Here is a 22,140-nt window from a genome sequence, read left to right on the forward strand (position 1 = left end):
GGTTAAAGTTAGGGTTTAGGGCATGGACGTCCAAAGGTTCCCAAATAGCACAGACGTTAACGTGATGGAGCATGGGTGTTGCTCCAAAGAAATCCCCGTCTTGATTGGCGAATCGGATAGGACGTCAAGAGAATTAAGAACGCAACATATGTTACGATTTTTGGATTGGACCAAAGCTTTTCAAAGCTCTATTCTCATTGGTTTAAAATGTTTTAGGCTCTTTGTCCCTCCCCAAAATCCAACGGTGTGTCATGGAGATTTTGTTAGCGGGTAGTGAGGACCAGAATCGGGCAACGATTGACCCTGTTTAACTTAACCGGCTGTACATCGGGGCTGGGGGGTCGCCCTGACGAGTTTTAAACGTGTAGATCGCCTCATATTTTTTCCACTTGATCGACTGGTCTTCCAATGTCGGATTTCAAGCTTGGGATTGTTCGACTTGGCCGTGTGGCCGGGAAGGTGAGCTGGATCCGAGGGCTGCCATGTGCGACAAGAAGGGGAGGGGATCTCAAAAAGCGGTTACAAAATGGCTCGTTGAGCTCGGTGATGGCATCGAAAATATTTTAATTTTGAATATCTGTCGGAAAAGAAGCATGCATAAGTTAGCTATCTAGCTAACGTTAGGTGGCCCAAATGTTAAGCTAAATTCGTATTCTCACGAAGCCGCCCAGCTCAAGCCAATTACTAATAGCTAGCTAGGTACAGTTCACCGACGTTCGTAGCTAGTTAATTTATCGAAGCAACGATGTCTTTGGTGAATGTTGAAAGTTAAAATATCATGTAATCTGAATGCACACTTTACCGGTAAAGCAATTGTAGTGTACGCTAGCTAACTGGTATAGATAGTTATGCTCTAGTCTTAATGAGGAAGCCATTGCATTGCCACGCTTTATCCTGGAACCCCTTGCAAAGTGATTGAGCACCGGCATGTTTTAGCCAACAACGGTATTTTTTTTAAACTAGCTTATTTTTATCTTAACATTTGAAGGATGATATAAATGTCAATAATGACGCCACATAACATGTAACGTTACTAGGGCTAGCTTAGCTAATGTTAGTGTTTTTTTTTAGCTAGCTAACGTTTTATTTAGGCTACTGACAGTAGCTACGTGATCTACTTTTACCTGACGAATATGAACAATATTTAGGGGCCCTCTTGCTTTTAGCCATAGTTTTAGGACTGAGGGCAGTTGGTGAACATTGAAATGGGTGTGTCACTTATCCACGAGAACCACTTGGACATATCACGTGTTATGGAGTGACCCCCCCCAGGAACATTAGTCAACACCACAATGCGGTGCTGTTGCATGCCACTGCTATGCCTTCCCAAAATGCTTGTTTCATGATTGCTAATTTACTTAAATCAAATCTAACTTGACTCGTGGTCTTAATTAGGGATGGGTCGACATTTAGAGAATGGTTACCTGAAGGAAAATGGGGAGGGGTCATTATTTAATTTGTTTTATTTAACTAGGCAAGTCGGTTAAGAACAGATTCTTATTTACAACTTTTAACTGCCTTGATCAGGGGCAGAACGACAGATTTTTATGACAGATTTTTATCTTGTCAGCTCAGGGATTCGATCCAGCAACCTTTCGGTTACTGGCCCCACACTCTTAACCACAAGGCTACCTGCCACCCCACTTTGCTTTTTAAATTTAAGGCAAAGGGAGGGTTTAGTATTTAAAAAATAATAATGTAGTCCAAGGGAGGGTCATGTAATTGATGAAATGTAGATATTTGTTTTATAATTAGTTGCTACATATTGATGTGTGCCCGATTGTGCCCCCCCCAATCTCTCATTCTCTGCTGGGCATGTATTATCCATATTCATTTTTGTTGTAATTAACAGCCAATGTTAACTTTTTTATTTGTGGCTATGACAGTCCATTGTAAAACATTCTAGCAGTATTTCTGATTGTCTTTTCAGCTCACAATCACATACTTTTAATGTGGGGCTATGACAGTCAATTACATAATGTCTCATATCTCACCACCACTAATGAGATGGGTGTGCATGATGCATGTTGTCAGAGCATCTCAAAGTCAGTGGGTGTGGTCAACAGTGCACACCTCATCTCTGCTGTCAAATCGAACCTGGATCGATATTTGGTTTTAATGCAGATGAGAGCACTGCTGAATCCAGCTTCACAAAGGGTACCATGAGTTCTAATCCTCTGAGGGAAATGGCAGGGTATTCCCTTTGAATCAGGTACCAAAACTCCTCAAGTTACCCTTGAATGCTTTGTTTGAAGCATTCGGTAACATGACAGCTCGAAAGGCCGCACTTGAATAATTCCGAATCAAGGGCGGCCTTTCCCACAATCAAAGGACACCGGGGTTTAATTTTATGTTTTAGATTTAAATAATTTTCATTTAGCTTTAAGGTTAACAATGTATGATTGAGATAGATAGAATGTATATATAATACCAGTCAAAAGTTTGGACACCTACTCATGCCAAGTGTTTTTTTTTGTTTTTTTTTTTGGTTGCCATTTTTACATTGTAGAATAATAGTGAAGACATCAACACTGAAATTAACACACGGAATCATGTAGTAACCAATAAATAAAAAATATCTAAATATGTATATTTTAGATTTGAGTTTTAGAGATTTTCAGGACCAGTTTATTATTGGCCGCCCATTCCAAAACAGACTGCAACTTCTTAAGGGTTTCGGTGACTTCATTAGCTGTGGTTGCTGATGCGTACATGGTTGAATCATCAGCATACATGGATACACATGCTTTGTCTAATGCCAGTGGCAGGTCATTGGTAAAAATACGTAGTCCTATGGCATACCCTCTAAATTAGTCTGGGTTTGAACTTAACAGTAGTTTCAGAACAGCAGGCCTATAGGCTATTTAGTGTGGTCTAGTTCTAGTCTACAAAGTGCATGCTCGGAGAAGCACAGAGCAAAGTTCTATTTCTATGATAGCTGCTGGGATCGTGTAGGAATAAATAAAACAAGGCTGCATTACACATGGAATGGATGTTCCAACCTTGAGCCCCAGGCTGCTCTGCCCTTGCTGATAAACTTTTTGGGGTGCTGCCTAACCAATGGCAGTTCTGATTTGTATTTATTTATCAAGCCTAGTGTAAAAAATGCATCTTGCGCGCCAGACTAGCCTATAGCCTAAATTCTGTTCCGTTTGAGAAAGAGAGTGTGAAGATGAGGGCCGGAGGTAAACTCTGATTGCTACTACTATAATTATTTTTATTAAACAATATGTTTCTTGCCCATTATTTAGTTATCAGTTATTGACCTCCCAATAAGCCAGATGCAAGTAACTTGCATTGTGGTGAAGAAACTTGAAGCAGCCCGGCACAATCAATAGGAAATGGGACAGCTCATGGTGCTGAAATTAGGCAAATTAGAGTAGGCATAATCCATTTCAACATCTTAATTAGACTTTACTAATAACGAGGGCTTTGTGTTGCTGCTTGTTTCTTTTTAAGAAATAAGAGTTTGTTCCATCTCCCGGTTTCACAAACAACATTAGGCTATAGGCTGGTGGGTCCTTTTAACATGAGTTTTCAATATTCCCAGGTAAGAAGTTTTAGGTTGTAGATATTATGTGACTATTTCTCTCTATACCATTTGATTTCATTAACCTTTGACTATTGGATGTTCTTATAGGCACTTTAGTATTGCCAGTGTAACAGTATAGCTTCCGTCCCTCTCCTCGCTCCTACCTGGGCTCGAACCAGGAACACATTGACAACAGCCACCCTCGAAGCAGCGTTACCCATGCAGAACAAGGGGAACAACTACTCCAAGTCTGAGAGCGAGTGATGTTTGAATCTCTATTAGCTCGCACCCCGCTAACTAGCTAGCCATTTCACATCGGTTACACTAGCCTAATCTCAGGAGTTGATAGGCTTGAAGTCATAAACAGCGCAATGCTTGACGCACAACGAAGAGCTGCTGGCAAAACGCACAAAAGTGCTGTTTGAATGAATGCTTACGAGCCTGCTGCTGCCTACCACCGCTCAGTCAGACTGCTGTATCAAATTATAGACTTAGTTATAACATAACACACAGAAATACGAGCCTTAGGTCATTATTATGGTCGAATCCGGAAACTATCATCTCAAACAAGACGTTTATTCTTTCAGTGAAATACGGAACCGTTCCGTATTTTATCTAAGGGGTGGCATCCATTAGTCTAAATATTCCTGTTACATTGCACAACCTTCAATGTTATGTCATAATTAGGCTGCCCAAACTGTTGCATATACACTGACTCTACTCTGCGTGCCACGAACGCAAGAGAAGTGACACAATTTCACCTGGTTAATATTGCCTGCTAACCTGGATTTCTTTTAGCTAAATATGCAGGTTTAAAAATATATACAGCTTTTTTTGGTCCTCCAATAATCGGTATCAGATGTTTAGGATTTTTCATCGGTTGACCTCTACTTTCCAGAGATGTTCGATCGGGTTCAAGTCCGGGCTCTGGCTGGGCCATTCAAGTACATTCAGAGACTTGTCCTGAAGCCACTCCTGCGTTGTCTTGGCTGTGTACTTAGGGTCGTTGTCCTGTTGGAAGGTTAACCTTTGCCCTAGTCTGAGATCCTGAGCTCCTTGGAACAGGTTTTCATCAAGGATTTCTCTACTTTGCGCTGTTCATCTTTGCCTCGATCATGACTAGTCTCCCAGTCCCTGCTGCTGAAAAACATCCCCACAGCATGATGCTGCCACCACCATGCTTCACCGTAGGGATGGTGCCAGGTTTCCTCCAGATGTGAGGCTTGGCATTAATCAGACCAAAGAATCTTGTTGCTCGTGGTCTGAGAGTCCTTCAGGTTCCAAACTTCTTCCATTTAAGAATGATTGAGGCCACTGTGTTCTTGGGGACCTTCAATGCAGCAGACATTTTTTTGGTTCCCTTCCCCAGATCTGTGCATTGACACAATCTTGACTTTGAGCTCTGTGGACAATTCCTTTGACCTCATGGATGGGGTTTTGCTCTGACATGCACTGTCAACTGTGGGACCTTTTTATAGACGGGTGTGTGCCTTTCCAAATAATTTCCAATCAATTGAATTAACCACAGGTGGACATCTCAAGGATGATCAATGGAAACAGGATGCACCTCAGCTCAATTTCGAGTCTCATAGCAAAGGATCTGTAGACTTAAATAAGGTATTTCTGTTCTTGATTTGTAATAACTGCAAATATTTTTAAAAACCTGTTTTCGCTTTCATTACGCTTCATTATGGGGTACTGCGAGTAGATTTGAGGAAAATAAATAATTTTTGAATAAGACCGTAACGTAACAAAATGTGGAAAAAGTTGAGGGGTACATCTGAATGCACTGTATTAAAGGCTATTTTTGTCTTGGCCCATCAAATATGCCAATTGATTCATGCAATACTTTTACTATGAAGGATATCTTTCCACCCCTACTCTTGTCCACAGTGCACAGGGCTGTGGGCCAGACCACCATCAAAATTCCTACATTGGCATGTAATGGATACAGGATGAAGAACAGTTTATAAAACTGTGTATTTAAGGCTCTGGTCTATCCAAGAAATGATGGCAAATGTTCTCTACTATCCACTTTGTTTTAATTATTATTTTGGGTATAGGGTGGTGTCGCTTTTTTTTTCATACCTTCAGGGAGGTTTTAGATAAAAGGGCCATCCATTTTCATTTCAGAGAAGTCCAATTTTCTCCATTTAACCCTTATGATAAATAATGTTCACGCCCTCATGCCGTCCACATGGTTCAGTGTCGTGTCACACCTCACTGTTGTGTGACCTTTACACTACACAATAATAGTGTTAACCCACATTCCAGGTGGCATTATCTGTCCTCTCTTTTGCAGACGAAGTACACACTGATCGATGAACAGGACATACCATTGGTGGAGAACTATGCCTTTGAGGTAAGATGGTGAGGAGGGTGTGGTAAGGGTCATTCTAGTCAAAGACCATTCCCACACGAGACTGGCCCCAGTAAACAAAACAAAACGAGATCAACTGGACATTTTTTGAGGAAATGGTCTGGGATATAAAAATGTCACACCATTTTTTCAGGCACGCATGGATGTCGATGCAGACGGCAATGGGGCAAAGATCTTTGCTTATGCCTTCGACATTGGCAAAGGGCGCTGGGCTGGCAGGCCACTGCACGAGCTGCTCTGGTGAGTTGATGTCCCACCCCTACATTCTGCTCCTGAATACATCATCGTAGTCTGTTGGTAAGGGCAGCTTTTTGCCTTTTATCAAACAAACTATCCTTTCTTCATATTGTGTGTGACGCTGGCAGACTGGTTGTCAAAAGGAAATGTCAATGTTTCTCCAGGGAGAAGCACAGAGGAGGCATCGCTCCCTGCTTCCAAGTTGTCCACATCAACTCTGTCACAGTGGATAACCGTCTGGACAATCTGCGACTGGTCCCCATGGGCTGGAGCCCCAAACCAGAGGAGATCTCCAGCAAGCAAAGGTATTACAGCTACCTTCTGCTCTCCTAGAATTCATCACTTCTCCACTACAATTACGAGAGCTACATTCTGCTCTCCTAGCATTCATCACTTCTCCACTACAATTACGAGAGCTACATTCTGCTCTCCTAGCATTCATCACTTCTCCACTACAATTACGAGAGCTACATTCTGCTCTCCTAGCATTCATCACTTCTCCACTACAATTACGAGAGCTACATTCTGCTCTCCTAGCATTCATCACTTCTCCACTACAATTACGAGAGCTACATTCTGCTCTCCTAGCATTCATCACTTCTCCACTACAATAACTAGAGCTACATTCTGCTCTCCTAGCATTCATCACTTCTCCACTACAATTACGAGAGCTACATTCTGCTCTCCTAGCATTCATCACTTCTCCACTACAATAACTAGAGCTACATTCTGCTCTCCTAGCATTCACCATTTCTTTACTGAGGAAAATACAACATCTTTACTGAGGAAAGACAAGGATATTCAGACTTGGCTTAGTATGACTGGTGCGTTTAAATGTTTCAGTTGTCATGAAGGTATGTTATGGTCTTTATTTCTCCCCCTGTAGAGAGCAGTCTCTGTACTGGCTGGCCATCCAGCAGGTACCAGCTGACCCTGTAGAGGAGCAGTACCTGGAGCTCAGTCGTACCCGCTACTACAATGCTAACGGAGAGCTGGTGGAGGAGGAGGAGTGCTCCTGTACTTACTACGAGTGTCACTACCCACCCTGCTCGCTTATCGAGAGGAGAGTACGTACTGCTATCATCATATTCAGTTACCTTCAGTTATTTTCACACTCCATATACTTTCACTGTAGGCAAGGGAATATTGAAGTACATGGCTTTGAGGATTTCTGTGATCCCATTTACTTCCGAGGCTGACATAGATATTGTTGCTATTTTTAGGCGTTTTAATATGTTAGTCTCAGAACAGTGTCACAAAACCCATACAGGTGTCTTTCCACCAGTCTGATTTCTGTCTCCATCTGTCCACAGCTTAGAGAGTTCAACATCTGTGGTCGCTGTCAGGTGGCTCGCTACTGTGGCTCTCAATGCCAGCAAAGGGACTGGCCCGCCCACAAGAAGCAGTGCCGTGAGCGCAAAAGAGTCCTGGCCCTGGAGTCTGAACCAGAGCGATGATCTCTGAATCAACTACCAGGATAGGGGAAGATTGGGAATGAAGTGCAAAGAAAAAAAATCTGCCAACAGAGAATTATGAGAGGACAATGTTGGTTGGAAGGGTTTAAAAAACAAACAAAACAAAACAATCTCCATATACATTCTTTACATGTCAATGGGGATGGTGGGGAAGTGTATATATCATTTTTTTTTCCTTCGGAGAGGGCGATCCTCCTCGAGCTCTACCTGCTGCTATGGATTTGTATGTTTGAGTAAGATGATGTCACACGGATAAATTGCTTCTTTTGGATAGCAATTGATTATCGACAGTTGTCGTCATCAGCTTTCTCCTTCCTGCCATCCACCAACCTGTAATGCCGTGTACAGGGATCTAGGGAGGACAGTACCTGCTGCTCACCTTGTACAATGGGACATGGACCTTTTCACTGTACTTCTTGGACCTCTGCTGCACACACTCAGTCATCTCCTTGTTATGCTCTAAGACCAACATACAGCAGATAGATTTACTTTGCTGTTTCGCACTAGCAGTGTTGTGTGTGCTGCCATTTTGGACTGACGGACATGGATGAAGTGCTGAACATTGGGCGGGGGGGGTTGTTCTGTGTTTGTATATATATAAAAACAAAATAAGTGTCCCTCTTTGTTGGGAAGGGGTCATCAACTTTGGGCTTGATCAGGCATTGTTACTTTCCTGTGTTAAACATCCCTGAATGAATCTGCGATTGGTCGGTTGCCCTTCCAGATGCCCACACAAGCAGTCCCTGTCACTAACGCTAACGTTCAAGGGATATCCTGGGAAAACCCAGGTTGGCCATTGGACAGGCTATGTCAGTTCGGGTCTTGGGATTGTATGAAATGGCCCGACTTCAATTCCATTGTTTTCTACACGTCAGTCATCAGAGATATTTGTTCTATGCCCAATGATCACTCCCTAGGAGTGATGGATGAACACCTGCTCAAAGTTTGTCTTCCTGTTGTGTCTTAGGTGATGATGAGGAATCCTGACACTCTCACAGATTAATGCATGTAACAAGCAGACCGACATAATACATGCAGCACACGTTGATAGTTTATGTGGACTGGTTCATAACACTGTGCACTGAGTTGTTTTAACACACCCAACCGTTACCCTTGTCATAGAGATGGGGGGTAGTTTAGAGGTAGGGAGAGTTGACTGTTGGGTGTAAAAATTCTACTTTTTTCCTTTTTTTTACAGAATGAAAGCATTAATCACATAAGAGTAAAAAGCTACAGTATATGAACAGGCGTACAGTTGGTGGTTACTAGCTGTCTCTTTTCACTGTAAAATTATCAAATGAAATAAAATAACAAAATGTTTCCCATGGATGTATGACTGGTGGGAGTTTAAGGTGCCCTCATGGTATGGTCACCTCAAAACTGTTTGTTGGATGTTCATTTAGATATGGAGGAAATGGTCTACGTTCACTTGGCCTGATACAATAAGTGTGACACAGAAGCAATTTGAAGGTGTCACATATGAGCGTTAGGCTCAGGAAATAATAGCTGGGAATTTATTGTGGAGCTTGTAAAATTAGATCTTTACTTCCATTGGCAGGTGTGCGAATAAAGTAGAAGAAAAAGTCAAAGGGACAGCAGACGGACAGTTTAATGTGTGTCTAAGTAAAGTGGAATGAATAACCTTTACTCAACGTCACCATGGTGATCAGTGGGCTGGTCTGGTACTGTGCAGCTCTCTGGGACAAGAGATAGGAGCATAAGGAGCCTGTGACATTTATCCCCTCCCCTCTCCTTCACATTCCCAAAGCGAACCCAGGCAAAGGAGTGACAAACCCTCACTATATTGAATTAGAGCCTATGTGAAATAGCGGCTTAAGGAAAAATTGTTAGAGAAACACTACGACTGCTACCAGAAAATGTCACAAAAGTCTATCTTAGTTGAGTTACAATTGGCCCAGAGGCTCAAATAGTGTTACCGGAGTGCTGAAGGATGGCTTGCTCTGCTGTGCCCAGTGGGCTATGATTTACTTACTGGACAGCTTATATGGATGTATAAAGTCTGTACCCGAAACACTACTTTTTGAAAACTCTCACTTTGCACCAACCCGGTGAGTATTTCAAGCTTATATGTTCGTGTAATTACATTTGTATTATTGTAAGGGCAGACGGTGTCGAAGAGCTGCGCAGGCAATCATAACCAAATCCTAACTCGGGAATCCTAACTTTGGGGGCTTTTATTACCAAAAGGCACTGAAATCCTGAAATAAAACTACTCCTGACAATTGATGGCTTGTCCTTGCCAATGTCACTCGGAGAGATCACTGTCCATGCTCCTGTGTCCGGAGCCCACTCATGTGAAGGCTGCGTTGGAAGTTCTGAGTAGGTCTGCTCAGGAGAGCAGAAAGCAGCTGGTGGTGGAGATACTGAAGGATCCTAAGAGAGAGCGCTACATCAGGACACTAGAATATTTACTCAGCTCCACAGACTCATGGTGAGTGCGGATTGATACTACTTTACAGTTTTTACACGTTACTGTTTTGCCCTGTTTACGCCTGCGCTCTCAAACAACCCAACACGTACTCTATTCCTAAAGGTGTATCATGCAAACATGCCTTGTGATCAAGGTTGCATTATGGTATTTGTATGTGTACCTATACAGTACAATGTTTTATTTTACTGTAATAAAGAAGTAATTAGTCCCTGCACATCAATGTTTGTGCTGCTAAGGCAAAATGCACATCTTTCCTCTAAGTAAGCATTTGTCTATCCTCTCCTGTGCAGTGAGAGGAAAAGTCTTCCCTGCCTTGTACGGGCCTCGCTTTGCATTCCCATAACAACAAGGTCCCCACCCTGAACTCCAATAAGTGATATGGAGGCTGGCTGCCCTTGAATATGCCTGAGTTTGTGACTACTAAAGAAAATCATGTTTACTGCTGTTTGTAATTTACACAACCATGGTTCCAAGACGCATATACGTAAATCTCTAAACGCATATTAATATCAGCCTTTACACTGACTGGTGGTTAATGTTTTTCCCGTTGCTCATTCAGGCTTTGCAGTACCGCAGCCTATCTTCTTGGAGTCCTGGTGGAGAGAGAGGAGGTTGTGCAGCAGCTCAAGGCCAAGGCTCCAAAGTGCAGCAACAGCCTTGTTGGGACTCTAGGGCAGCTCCTAACCAGACATGATCCAGACATTGTGATGAATGCTGCTGGTGCTTTAGCCTCTTTGGTAATAGAGTGTGTGTGTGTGTGTGTGTCTGTGTGTAAAAGAGAGTGTGTGGGGCAGCCTTACCAGTGACCCACTCTGTCTTGAATCATCCCTCTCTCTCAGGTTGAGAGCTCGGCTGGACGTGGGTGGCTACAGAGAGACCAGGCTGTGTTTAGTCAGCTCTTGACCAGCCTGTTGACCCTGCTGGACCACGGACCGGAGAGCATGGTGAACTCTGCTGCCCTGATCCTGGCCAGGCTGTCCCTGTGTGATGTGGCCTGCCAAGGCCTGTTACGCCACCCCTCAGCACCCAGCACCTTGGGCTGCCTGGTACAATGCCTGGCACACAGCCATACAGGTCAGAGCTGAGGATGCAGGAGGGATAAGGTCTTGTGTGGCAAAACATAGTGGTGCCAATGCTCTGCACTATTGAACCCAACATACCAGTAGGAATGGTTTTATTGCTTCGCTAGTCGGGATGTTTCGTCAAATGTTGACAGTGCCAGGTTTTTTTGTTTAACAGATAAACGTTTAGCTGCATGCTTCTAATGGCTGTTTTTCACTTGTAATAGACACGGCTATGAATGCAGCCTTTGCTTTGGGTCGTCTGTGTGGAAGTGAAAGAGGCAGGAGTCTCATTCTGACATTTGCGCCAGAGTACCAACTGGTAAGACACTGTACACATCTGTTGAGGAGAACAGTAGATGGTGGAATAAATAGTATATTCTGAATCCACACCAAGCTCTGTCATTCAAAAGGGCCTTGTACTTTTCATCTCTCCAGGTTCACAGTCTGCAAGCCCTCATGAGTGAGGTGGCTGGGCCAGAGGCAGGACAGACAGCCTGTTTTGCATTGAGTTGCCTAGTAACAGAAGAGGATGGACACGCTCTGGTGCTGGGTAGCCCATCCCTTCCCAGCCTTCTTGATGCTCTTCTCTACCGCTTACAAACAGAAGACCAGGACAGTGCCTGGTTTGCTGCCATGTACGTATGTCACTCAATCCTTCACCTTACACCCAAGGGCTTACCTCCTTCCATGATCAAGAAGCATTAATAGTCTCACTGTCACTGTACTACTAGAGAACATGGAAAATATTTCACAATCTATCATAGTGAAGTCAGGTTAGGTAGCTAGCTGAAGCACACCGCCTCACCCCTGCCGTCCCTCTCTCGGTCTCACAGGGCAGTGAAAGTGTTCGTGTCACGACCGGCAGGAGTGTTACACGTGCGAGAGCACAGGTCTCTGAGGGAGCGACTGAAGGTTGTCTTATTACAGTACTTTCTGGAGCATTTCTGTTGAACCAGTTTGTGCTAATGTGCCTGGAATGCAGTGTTTGCTTGGTTGGTCAGTTATTACATAGCCTATAGATATTTTTTTTCAGTATCAATAGGATGTCTATTACTACATCAATCATATTACTATATCAAAGTTTTATTATATGTCAATATCCATTAACAGTTATCAATTGAAAATTCAATTGTCTTACTTGCATTCATTACATTGTCTCAATCCCTTTCTGACTCTCTCCTCCAGTCTCTCTCCAGCTCTCCCTCCATTGGCAAGGATCTCAGGGAGGAAGTGACCTCATGTCTTAGGAAGCTGGAGCCTCTTGTTAAGCCATTGCCCCCGACAACTAGGCGCCTCCCATCTGGGGCCTGCACTGTGTCATGGGAGAAGTGTTTCCCTGAGAGTGGCCTAGAGGTCACTTACAGGTCAGCTGGATGCAGGAATGTAGGAATGTTAAGGAGTGTTATTATAGGGACCTTTTTACCAAATACACTCTCTCGCAATATTCTTAGAGGAAACCAGAAAATATCAGAGTGTGCTAACAAACAACCAGTTTTACATTGTGGCATACTGGCATTTAACATAGAATTGCAGAAACAACGAACAAATACTGAAATGTATCTTTTTTTTAGCAATAAACTGATATGTGGTCTGTTACTGTCCTCAGCCTTCTGGACAGAGAGATAGTTCTGTATCGTGGAACCCAATGTCACGTGACTTTACCCGTATCAGTCCTCAAACCTGGACATGAGTTCTCACTCCGACTGATCCACTCTTCCGCTGATGGAGACACCAGCCCCTACAGCGAGCCTGTGCTATTGGTCATAGAATCAGAGGAGATGGGGACAAGGCCTGGTCCTCCACAGAAGCTGCGCGTGATTGGATGCACAGCCTCTCATGTGCGACTGAGTTGGGTTGCGCCGGCGGGTGAGCTGAAGCCCCAGGTGTATCAGCTGTATCGTGGGGAAACACTACTAGATACCACAACAGAGTTGAGGTAAATGACGCTGTAACAATCAATGTCCTTTTTTAAACAGCTCCTTTTGAGTAAAGAGTTATCATCATCCTCCACACAAAAGCCTGGAATATTAACCATAACACCAAACACTATATGATGTTATTTGCCAGGGCTGTAGTGGGTGGTCTGTCCCCGGGAACCCTTTTCCAGCTGGGTGTGTGCGCAGTGGGGCCAGGGGAAGAGGTGGGCCCCTGTGCGGAGGTGGAGGTCCATACAGCCAAGGACCAGGACCACGCACCCAGCGGCCTGACCATGGTGGTGCTGGGCAGGCATGAGCTGCAGATCATGTGGGGGGCTCCACTGGTGCCCCTGGGTCGCCTGTTCAACTATGAGCTGAGGCTGAACGATTGCGTGGCTTACTTGGGCACGGCGCGTGCTCACACTGCCCGCCGTCTGGCCGCCAACACGGCCTACACCTGTACTGTAACGGCCATCACCACCAGAGGGCGCTCTCAGAGCCGGTCCGCCACTAAGAGGACAGCTCGCGACGAGTACCCGTACACACAGAGGTGAGAAGAGGAGAGACAATCAGATTATATCTCTAACATCTTTCCCATGTGTGGGGGCCGTATCACAAGCCACAGTTTTGTTATATTCTGTCCGTCTGGCTGCCTATCAGGTGTCTGTACTCCTCCAGCCGTCAGCCTCCTCCTAAGACTCCTTCATCACCCCCATCAGTCACAGAGGCAACAGAGGTCAGACGAAAGGTCACAGAGATCGGGGAAAAGGCCAAGAAACCCCACTCTGCACACGACCATCTGACCAAGGTCCATCTGTCCAGCAGGCAATACAGAGGGACTGATCACGACAGAGAGAGACACAGGTTACCCTCATCTGAAACGAAGCTTTGTCATTTGAGAGATCATCTTGACGTGTAGATTTGTTGTGTGATTTTATGTCCTTTTCTTTTCCTTCCTCCAGGCAACCTTTGGTCTCCACTTCATCTGCTGGCTGTGATGGCAGCAAAATGGAATCATCTGAGGTAGGCCTACCTACACTTTGGTATCTTAGACAGTGCAGTAACAAAGCAATTTTGGGGGAATCCAAGCGCTAATGATTTCTCCTGTTTTACTTTATTTCTTTGTTCTAGATGATGACCATGGGGCTGGTGAATGGATATGATGCAAAGGCCTTATGGAGGAGAGCCAAAGAGAGGGCAGGAGTATCTGTCTTCCCTGCTGGGCTTCCAGTCCGGCCCCTGCTCCATCTCCAGGCTAAGACTGAGGAAAACCTGCTTGAGAGGCAGTCCCACCGTGGCCTGGACCAGCATTTAGACCCTTCATGCCTCGGGGCCCAAATAAGCCCATGTAGGTCGTCTGACTAGACATCCTGGTTGTCTCCCACAATTTTCTAATGTTCCGGCTTAACACGTTTGTATGTAATAGAACGTCAGTTTGGCATAGAGGAGCTACGTCACTGCCTATGCCACTACCTTATCCGCTTGAATAAAATAGAAAATAGTAGCTAGCAAGATGGAGATCACAGACATTATTTTGAATGAGTTCATTTTGCAAGTGGCTAATTTGCACCAATTAAAACCACTGCAAATTTGGCCTGCAAACTTTGTTTACAAATTGTGATGTTCTGGCATGTTTTCCTCATGATTTGTTGGGAGAGTTGTTGTCTGTCTGAAGAGGGCCCTCCCCGGATTTAAAAAAACAAACCTTTATTGAAGTTGCCAAAAGAGTAATTGAAAACAGAACCTAGTCACTGCTGTTTCCTAGGGTTGAGACTAGGTAGGTTATATTTGTGTGTCAAATAAATAGAGGCTTCACTGGTCATGGGTAATGGTGCACCTATTGTATAACCCCAGGGATGCTTCTCCAGTGGAGTGCTCTCAGAAGAGGACCTAGAGACAGAGGAAAACTCCCCTGTATCCCCCATCATATAGGTGAATATGTTACATGTTTAGCAACAACACAAATGCACTATTCCTGTCATACATCTGTTTCTGTCTATGTCTGTGCTTGTGTTTATGTCTGTTTGTGGTGGTTCATACAACAGATGCAGTGAAGTTAGTCCATCCCATTCCTCCCTCCTACCCACAACTGGACTGGACAGGAAACTATAAAGACAAGCTGCTGAGAGACCGGTAGGGGTCCTGTTGACTTTTTATCTGGAACTTGAACGCTCTGCTGTCTTTCAATATTGTGTTCTGCCTTAACTAACATCCCTTCCTGTAACCCTAACCTTCTGTCTGTGTACATCTCTGTCCTAGGACAAGGCTTTTGACGGGACCAAGAGTGCAGAGCGAAATCCGAGGAAGACATCCCCTAACAACAAACTGGACCAAGCTTAGCTGATAATGATCCGTAGAGGAAAGCATGGGTTTACACGGAAAAATCTAAAACAAGCAGAGAATGGTGCTTCTTCAGAGAATGGTGCTGCTTCAGAGAATGGTGCTGCTTCAGAGAATGGTGCTGCTTCAGAGAATGGGTTTTGGGGGCTCGTCTCAATACCAGTGATTTTCATAAAGACTGTGTGAATGGAAAAATGTAATAATCAACTGTTACAGGCTTATTATTCAGTATTAATGCCCGGAATTCAATTTTTAAAAATGTTTTGTTTATTTTGATGCCCATGTTTGTTTCAAATCACTGATGTTAAATGAGTGAATCTCAAATCATAGATCCTCATTTTTGCATCAATCATATGGTTAAAGAAGTATTACTCAGCAGAAAATAAACTATCCCACCAAACAAAATATTTTTCTGTCCCCAAAATAGAGTACAGTAATGTATCTCTCTCTTTACTCCTTCAACCTTTATGCAACACACTGGTGGCCGCTGCAGCTCAGAAGACACACATTCTGTTCTGAAATGTAAAACTGGATGATGGAATGTCTTTTTTCTGACGTTATTGTCATATTATCCAGCCTGGTCATTATTTTACTAGTGTAGTTGTACCTGTGTTGTGAACAGAGGCATTTTTAGAGGACATATTCAACATCAAGCAATCATCTCAAATTGGGTTGCACATTTTTGGGGAATATACAGAGGTGGAAACTTTCCGTGGGAATTAACGGGAATGAACTGAAATATATGGAAATTAATATTAATACCATTTAAATGTAGATGTTTTTTGCATTGGATATATTTACCATATCATATGGAGACAGAAACATAAACCTTTTAACCTTATCATAAGTAGACATAATTGCAAATGATTAAATCCTTCCAATAGAAATAAAAAAAGATTTAATTATGAATTAAATGAGTTGACTCTTCACATGGGAAGATTTCACTGAACAACAAAAGAAAGGGAATATTGAATGATCCCCAATGATCCATCGCATCTCCCAAAAACATTTTCAACATACATCTGTAAAATGATAGTCTAGAAACTAAAGCTTTGGTTTTCTTCCTCTCAGGACGATGGAGGCAACAGGGGAAAGAGCCTCAGATCAACAAAGTCCCTTCCACCAGGTGGCTGATGAGATATGTTGGAACAACTGCCATATTGCATCTCCATCCCAAAGCCCCCAAAGTGTCCTTCGCCAGACTGCCAAGAACCTTGCTCTCCTCCAGGCCAAGGTGGCAAGACACGGTAGTGATGACACCATAGGCCTTGTTGATCCAGACAGGATGCTCTTGCCAGCATACTTGGAATCAAACATGTACGCTGCAGCGTGTATGGGAGAAGTCTTCATGCTTTTTGATGTATTTCAGCACTGCAGTTTCCTTTGCTTGGAGCAACAGTGAAGTGGGCAGGGCAGTACGGATCTCTTTTCTTACATCTGCAAGCAGAGTCTGAACATCAGACAGGATGGCATTGTCTCCCTCAATCTGTGCAATGGCACCTGCTATAGGTTCCAGGAGTATATTCTTATTTTCAATGACGGCCTGGGAACAGTGGGTTAACTGCCTGTTCAGGGGCAGAACGACAGATTTGTACCTTGTCAGCTCGGGGGTTTGAACTCGCAACCTTCCGGTTACTAGTCCAACGCTCTAACCACTAGGCTACGCTGCCGCCTGTGAGCATCAGAGGTGAGCCAGTTGCATTACACAGCTCGAGCAAGACATTCATCCGTATTTCTCTGACTACGCTCCTCCATTGAGTAAAAAAAAACATTGAATTCCAGGAGGACCATGAGCTGTTGCTCTCGATAAGGTGTCCGATTCATCATTTCCACCTCGAATAGAAGTAGAGGGACTTTTGTCAGATGTTGCTTGTTGTGAGCGCTGAGGAAACTTTATGCACTCGGCCAGCTGATTCTGCATCTTTGTTGCATTCCTCACATATAATTTGGCACAGTATTTGCAAATGTACACAGCTTTTCCTTCTACATTAGCTGCAGTGAAATGTCTCCACACATCAGATAGTGTCCGTGGCATTTTCCTGTAAATATATATATTTTTTAAATAAATTAAAAACCTCAAATACAGTTCCATGTACAGATAAATAGTTAAGCAGTTAGATTAAGATAAATGTTTTAAAATGAAACATGTATGGAAACAGCAGGCTCAAGCAAGCTAAAACCCACATGGTAGCAAAAACTAACTTGCAGAAATTGTTAACAAGTTACAAATGATTTAAACACACTTTGCTGTAGGCTACTATTTACTAGGTAACAAAACATCATGTATGTCATAAAATATATTCACTCCACCCAGTATTGTAATCAAAACTTACCAGAAAGCATGTAATCCTTGGCTCAGACAGTGTAGTAGTGTGGGCTCAATAGCATCTCATTAGTGTGCAAGATCTTGAGAATCAGCTGTACATGTGATGGAAGAGTGCACTGCACATGTGATGGAAGAATGCACTGTGAATGCAGAGGGTTGCAATTCCATTGAATTGGAGATACTTTAACCAAAATATGCCACAAGACCTAGAATTGCCTTATGTGTATCCCACAAAAAAGGTTAACTTGTTATAAGCTAACTTTTTTGATAAATTTAAGCAAAATTCCCTAAATTGTTTTGAATTAATCATCACTTTAGAAAACGTTATCCATTCCGTTGTGTTAGGTTTTGAAACAACATCCACAACAGCCATGTTTTACCCTGTTTTAACCTGCTTTTGAACAAATTTCTTCAAATTGATCATCACAGTGAGGTGAGTTTTAAAAGCATGATACTGTTTTGATAAGTGGCTGTTAGGGTACTACCTACACATGTCCTGAGTGCATAGAGGAGATTACCACGACTCAACAGTCACATGGAAATCTACTGCCATTGCAGCGGTAATATGGTCACCGCTACAGCCCTAGCTGCTATTCTATTCTATGTGGACTCCACCGGAATTCTTGGTGTGCACAATACTGTACCTGATGAAGAGGGATACCATATGGCCAGGGGTTTATTCAGCTCTCTGACCTCTCTCGGTGTCAGTCTGTGCTGTCTGTGTTGCAGTATCAGAGCCTGCAGCTGAGGAACCAGCTGGGCCGAAGAAGATCCCATATGGAGATGTGATGGAATGACCACAAGACATACTCATGTACAGGCAACCCCAGCTCTCTGCTTCACATCACACCAGGTCAATCCCATCAACGAGCACATTTATTTATTATGGTTTGACTGTGTCACCACCAATGGACGATGCTCTGCCATGTTGGACTTCTTTTCACGCAACTTAATTGAACCCTCTCTTTGGAGCAGAGAACCTTGTAAAGGGTTTAGTTAGGACCGGGACAATACCAGTATCTTGATATTTTTTTCCATGGCCAAAATAAAATCACGAAGCAGACCTAATTCTTTGTTCCTTTATTAAAAACCTGCTGTATGTAAATAATTGTGTGCTATAGCTCGGAAAATAAATGTGACTGGATGACAACATCATGTTTGTTTTCAACATTAGGGCTGTTTTCCTAAAGAAGTTAAATCTGCTTCATGTTTTGTTTCCTTGCCATGATACTAATGAGTATGGTGAAACTGGTATCCTCCCGGCCCTAGTTTCAGTTGATCATTGTATTTCTTCAGATTTGGCCACCTTGACTTGGGTCCAGATGTGTACCGTATAGCCTATTGTAGGGGTATTCAACTCTTACCCTATGAGGTCTGGAGCCTATTGGTTTCTGTTCTACCTGATACTTAATTGCACCCATCTGGTGTCCAAGGTCTAAAACAGTGATTAGAGGGGAACGATTAAAAAAAGCTGTGGAACTGGCTTCAAGGTCCGGAGTTGGGTTTAAGGGGCCTAGTGCATATGTAATATATGAAAAAGGTAGGGGGAAACATTGTTATTCTCTGTCACAGAGTGGTCCTTGGGAGGCAAGTGAAACTTGAGTCTTGAGGTTGAATAAACAATGTCCGTTTGATCACATCGTGAAAATACTGGGTTTATTGCAATAGAAGTCATGGCCATCATCATCGAGCTTTTATCTCCTCAAAGATAATCCACTGTTGACACACGGAAGTAAGGGTGAGATTTCCAGACAGATATGCTGTGGGATTTGGAACCGGATATGAGGGCTGAAGATGATGCTGCATTTTGACAGAGTTCTTTTTTTGGGGGGGGGGGGGGGGGTGTTCAAATTTGAGGCTCATGATCATGTATTATTCTTTATGTTTGGGTTGGCATGTTGTATGGTGAAACAAACCTGTAGTTTCATAATTTGCCACTAGTGGTCAGTATCGATTATTGAGGTTTTGTATAACCACTGAGCCTGTAACACAGTTTGGGACAGATGATAGTCACAGAATAACATACGGTACATACCGTATATCACTAGATATAAAGGGCATGAGGATGCCTTACTTACATAATGCTTTACTGTTTGACAAAAGGTCTGATAGAATTCCATTGTAAGGACTGTACTGTCTGCATTCATTAACTTGGTGAGCAGCTCCCTTAAGAGTTGACCAACCCTTTCTGTTCTTAAGAAATGTGCCATGTGATGCATTAAAACATATATCAAGGGAAGACGCTGCCCTAATAACTTGAGATCTTGTGTTATCATTAAGTGATCGCAGGTATCAAAGCAATGTGTATTTTCACTTTCACATTTGTGAGTACTTTGCATGATATGCTGAATTCTGTTCATTTAAAAGTCAACAGAAGTTCCTCTGATTTAGAAGACAGCAATGATGACTGGAGGGAAAGAAGGGAATTAAACTCCAAGTTTTTTATAGTAAACTGAAAGTAAAACAATAACTAAACATGAAAAAAAACATTTAATAATCTGAAATAAAATAATTAAGCCCATTTGGAAAAGCTAAAACTATACTGAAACTATTTTGCCTGGCTACCCAAACTCCTTGCTCCGGCCAAACGCTACGCCCACAGACGTCAGTTTCTTCTCCGCAATGAGTCTGGATCTGAGTACCTCCCCGACGAGTTCTAGAATGTTAACACATTCTAACCGTTCTGATTGGTCCCAGAAACCAATGGGTTGGGCCAGAACCAGAACACACGTGGGTAAAGCAGAGTTTTTCAAATTTGCTGGCTTAATCGCTGATTACTTTGTTTCGTATGACACCCCTCATTTTGACATCACCACAAATGACTTCAACGAGGGCAGTCTCAGACTGAAGTATGTAGCAAATATAGAGGCCTCCCGAGGGGCGCAGTGGTCTAAGGCACTGCATCGCAGTGCTAGCTGTGCCACTAGAGATTCTGGGGCCAAGTCCAGGCTCTGTCGCAGCCGGCCGCGACCGGGTGACCCATGGGGCAGCACACAATTGGCCCAGCGTCGTCCGGGTTAGGGGAGGGTTTGGCCGGCAGGGATGTCCTTGTCCCATCGCACACTAGAAACTCCTGTGGCGGGCCGGACGCAGTGCACGCTGTTACTGTCGCCAGGTGTACGGTGTTTCCTCCGACACATTGGTGCGGCTGGCTTCCCGGTTAAGCAGTGCGGCTTGGTTGGGTTGTGTTTCGGAGGAGGCACAGCTCTCCATCTTTCACCTCTCCCGTGTCCGTACAGGAGTTGCAGCGATGAGACAAGACTGTAACTACCAATCGGGTACCATGAAATTGGGGTAATTCAGAAGATTGGGGTTTTTCAAGCTTCTGAATAATTGAGATTAACTTTATAATTGAAAGGTCGACTCAGCGAGATCATGTTGCCTCGAGCAGCACCACAGATATTGGGTGTGTTCGAGCCATAAGGCTAACGAGTCGATTGTAGACAAAATTCGGCGAGTAAAGTCGGGGGAGGTGCAACTGTGACAGTGGAAAGTCAGACACTGGTGGTTTTCCAACCACAAGGCTCAGATCAACATTGCAGTGTCAACATAGCTGCTTTTATTTATACAAGGTGTTTAATTATAAATGTGGAAATATACCCCTATAACACACAGTCACAAACTGAAAACATAACGTCTCAAATCTAATATTCATTCCTATACCCTTTTGCTTTAGAATAGCGGACAAGTTGGTTCCTGTTTCAGTCAAGTCAGGTCATGTTTGCGTGGGTCAACCAAAAACACCCTTATGATTGGTTGACAAATAGTGCCTCCCACAATGCAGGAGATGGCTGCATGGTGCAGTTGGTGAGAAGCAACAGCAGCGACTTGAAGGCAACTTAATCAAAAACAACCTTACCTTTGATCAAATGGTCTTTGACTAGACAAAATGTATCCGCTCGAACGGGATGAGTGTGATGCAAGACCTTGCTCTCTCCTACAGTCATTGGCCATGTTCGAGAGGAAACCACTGGGAACTCGGAAATCTCCGACTTACTTGCATTCAACTTAGTTGCATTTATTTGAATTTTTATGGTTATCCAACTCGGAATTCTAATTTGGAAACTCTGGCATCTTTCTAGAGTTCTGACTTTTCGATCTGAAAATCACTGACGTCATGATTTGACCTTGTTTTTTTTGCCAGAGTTCCTAGTTGTCTTGAAAGCACCATTAGCCTCGTGCTTCACCACTCCTGGTTGTTGTGGAAAGAGTGGCAAGAAGTGGAATCCCAACTAACACAAAAACAATACATCACATAATTGGCTCCTAGCCTCCCACGAATTGGCTACTTGATATCCCTAACACAAAAACTAAATCATATGAAAATGAAATAGAAATGTTTTTATAAAACTTAAACTAAATAAAAACGAGTAAATCAGATCTCAAAACTAACTGAAAGTAAACTACATTTCGAATAA

At 43.3% G+C, this 22,140-nt stretch overlaps 2 protein-coding genes across 2 annotated transcripts; both read left to right on the forward strand.

The window, feature by feature from the left end:
- Positions 1 to 238: 238 nt before the first annotated feature.
- LOC124007206 (zinc finger MYND domain-containing protein 19-like) lies at positions 239 to 8,944 on the forward strand. The gene is made up of 6 exons (XM_046317602.1): positions 239 to 459; positions 5,835 to 5,894; positions 6,046 to 6,152; positions 6,314 to 6,454; positions 7,036 to 7,216; positions 7,463 to 8,944. The coding sequence occupies exons 1-6, from the start codon at positions 409 to 411 to the stop codon at positions 7,604 to 7,606; spliced, it is 684 nt and encodes a 227-aa protein (XP_046173558.1). The 5' UTR covers positions 239 to 408; the 3' UTR covers positions 7,607 to 8,944.
- A 138-nt stretch (positions 8,945 to 9,082) lies between these two features.
- On the forward strand, positions 9,083 to 16,215 carry LOC124007205. Its single transcript, XM_046317601.1, has 16 exons — positions 9,083 to 9,693; positions 9,833 to 10,076; positions 10,636 to 10,813; positions 10,916 to 11,150; positions 11,365 to 11,459; positions 11,576 to 11,775; positions 11,974 to 12,052; positions 12,326 to 12,504; positions 12,747 to 13,076; positions 13,208 to 13,606; positions 13,717 to 13,920; positions 14,019 to 14,079; positions 14,188 to 14,404; positions 14,911 to 14,988; positions 15,102 to 15,189; positions 15,316 to 16,215. The coding sequence occupies exons 2-16, from the start codon at positions 9,871 to 9,873 to the stop codon at positions 15,398 to 15,400; spliced, it is 2,634 nt and encodes an 877-aa protein (XP_046173557.1). The 5' UTR covers positions 9,083 to 9,693; positions 9,833 to 9,870; the 3' UTR covers positions 15,401 to 16,215.
- The last annotated feature ends 5,925 nt before the right edge of the window (positions 16,216 to 22,140 follow it).

The sequence above is a fragment of the Oncorhynchus gorbuscha genome, linkage group LG20, assembly GCF_021184085.1.
Source record: "Oncorhynchus gorbuscha isolate QuinsamMale2020 ecotype Even-year linkage group LG20, OgorEven_v1.0, whole genome shotgun sequence".
Lineage (NCBI taxonomy): Eukaryota > Metazoa > Chordata > Actinopteri > Salmoniformes > Salmonidae > Oncorhynchus > Oncorhynchus gorbuscha.

What these genes read in the sequence shown, in the direction of transcription:
- LOC124007206 (XM_046317602.1), top strand. Translation starts at nt 409, where the DNA reads ATGTCGGATTTCAAGCTTGGGATTGTTCGACTTGGCCGTGTGGCCGGG. An exon ending in TGGAGAACTATGCCTTTGAG is followed by an intron (nt 5,895 to 6,045) that starts GTAAGATGGTGA and finishes CCATTTTTTCAG; the next exon opens with GCACGCATGGATGTCGATGC. An exon ending in CCACTGCACGAGCTGCTCTG is followed by an intron (nt 6,153 to 6,313) that starts GTGAGTTGATGT and finishes ATGTTTCTCCAG; the next exon opens with GGAGAAGCACAGAGGAGGCA.
- LOC124007205 (XM_046317601.1), top strand. Translation starts at nt 9,871, where the DNA reads ATGGCTTGTCCTTGCCAATGTCACTCGGAGAGATCACTGTCCATGCTC. An exon ending in GATACCACAACAGAGTTGAG is followed by an intron (nt 13,077 to 13,207) that starts GTAAATGACGCT and finishes GTTATTTGCCAG; the next exon opens with GGCTGTAGTGGGTGGTCTGT. An exon ending in CACGACAGAGAGAGACACAG is followed by an intron (nt 13,921 to 14,018) that starts GTTACCCTCATC and finishes TCCTTCCTCCAG; the next exon opens with GCAACCTTTGGTCTCCACTT.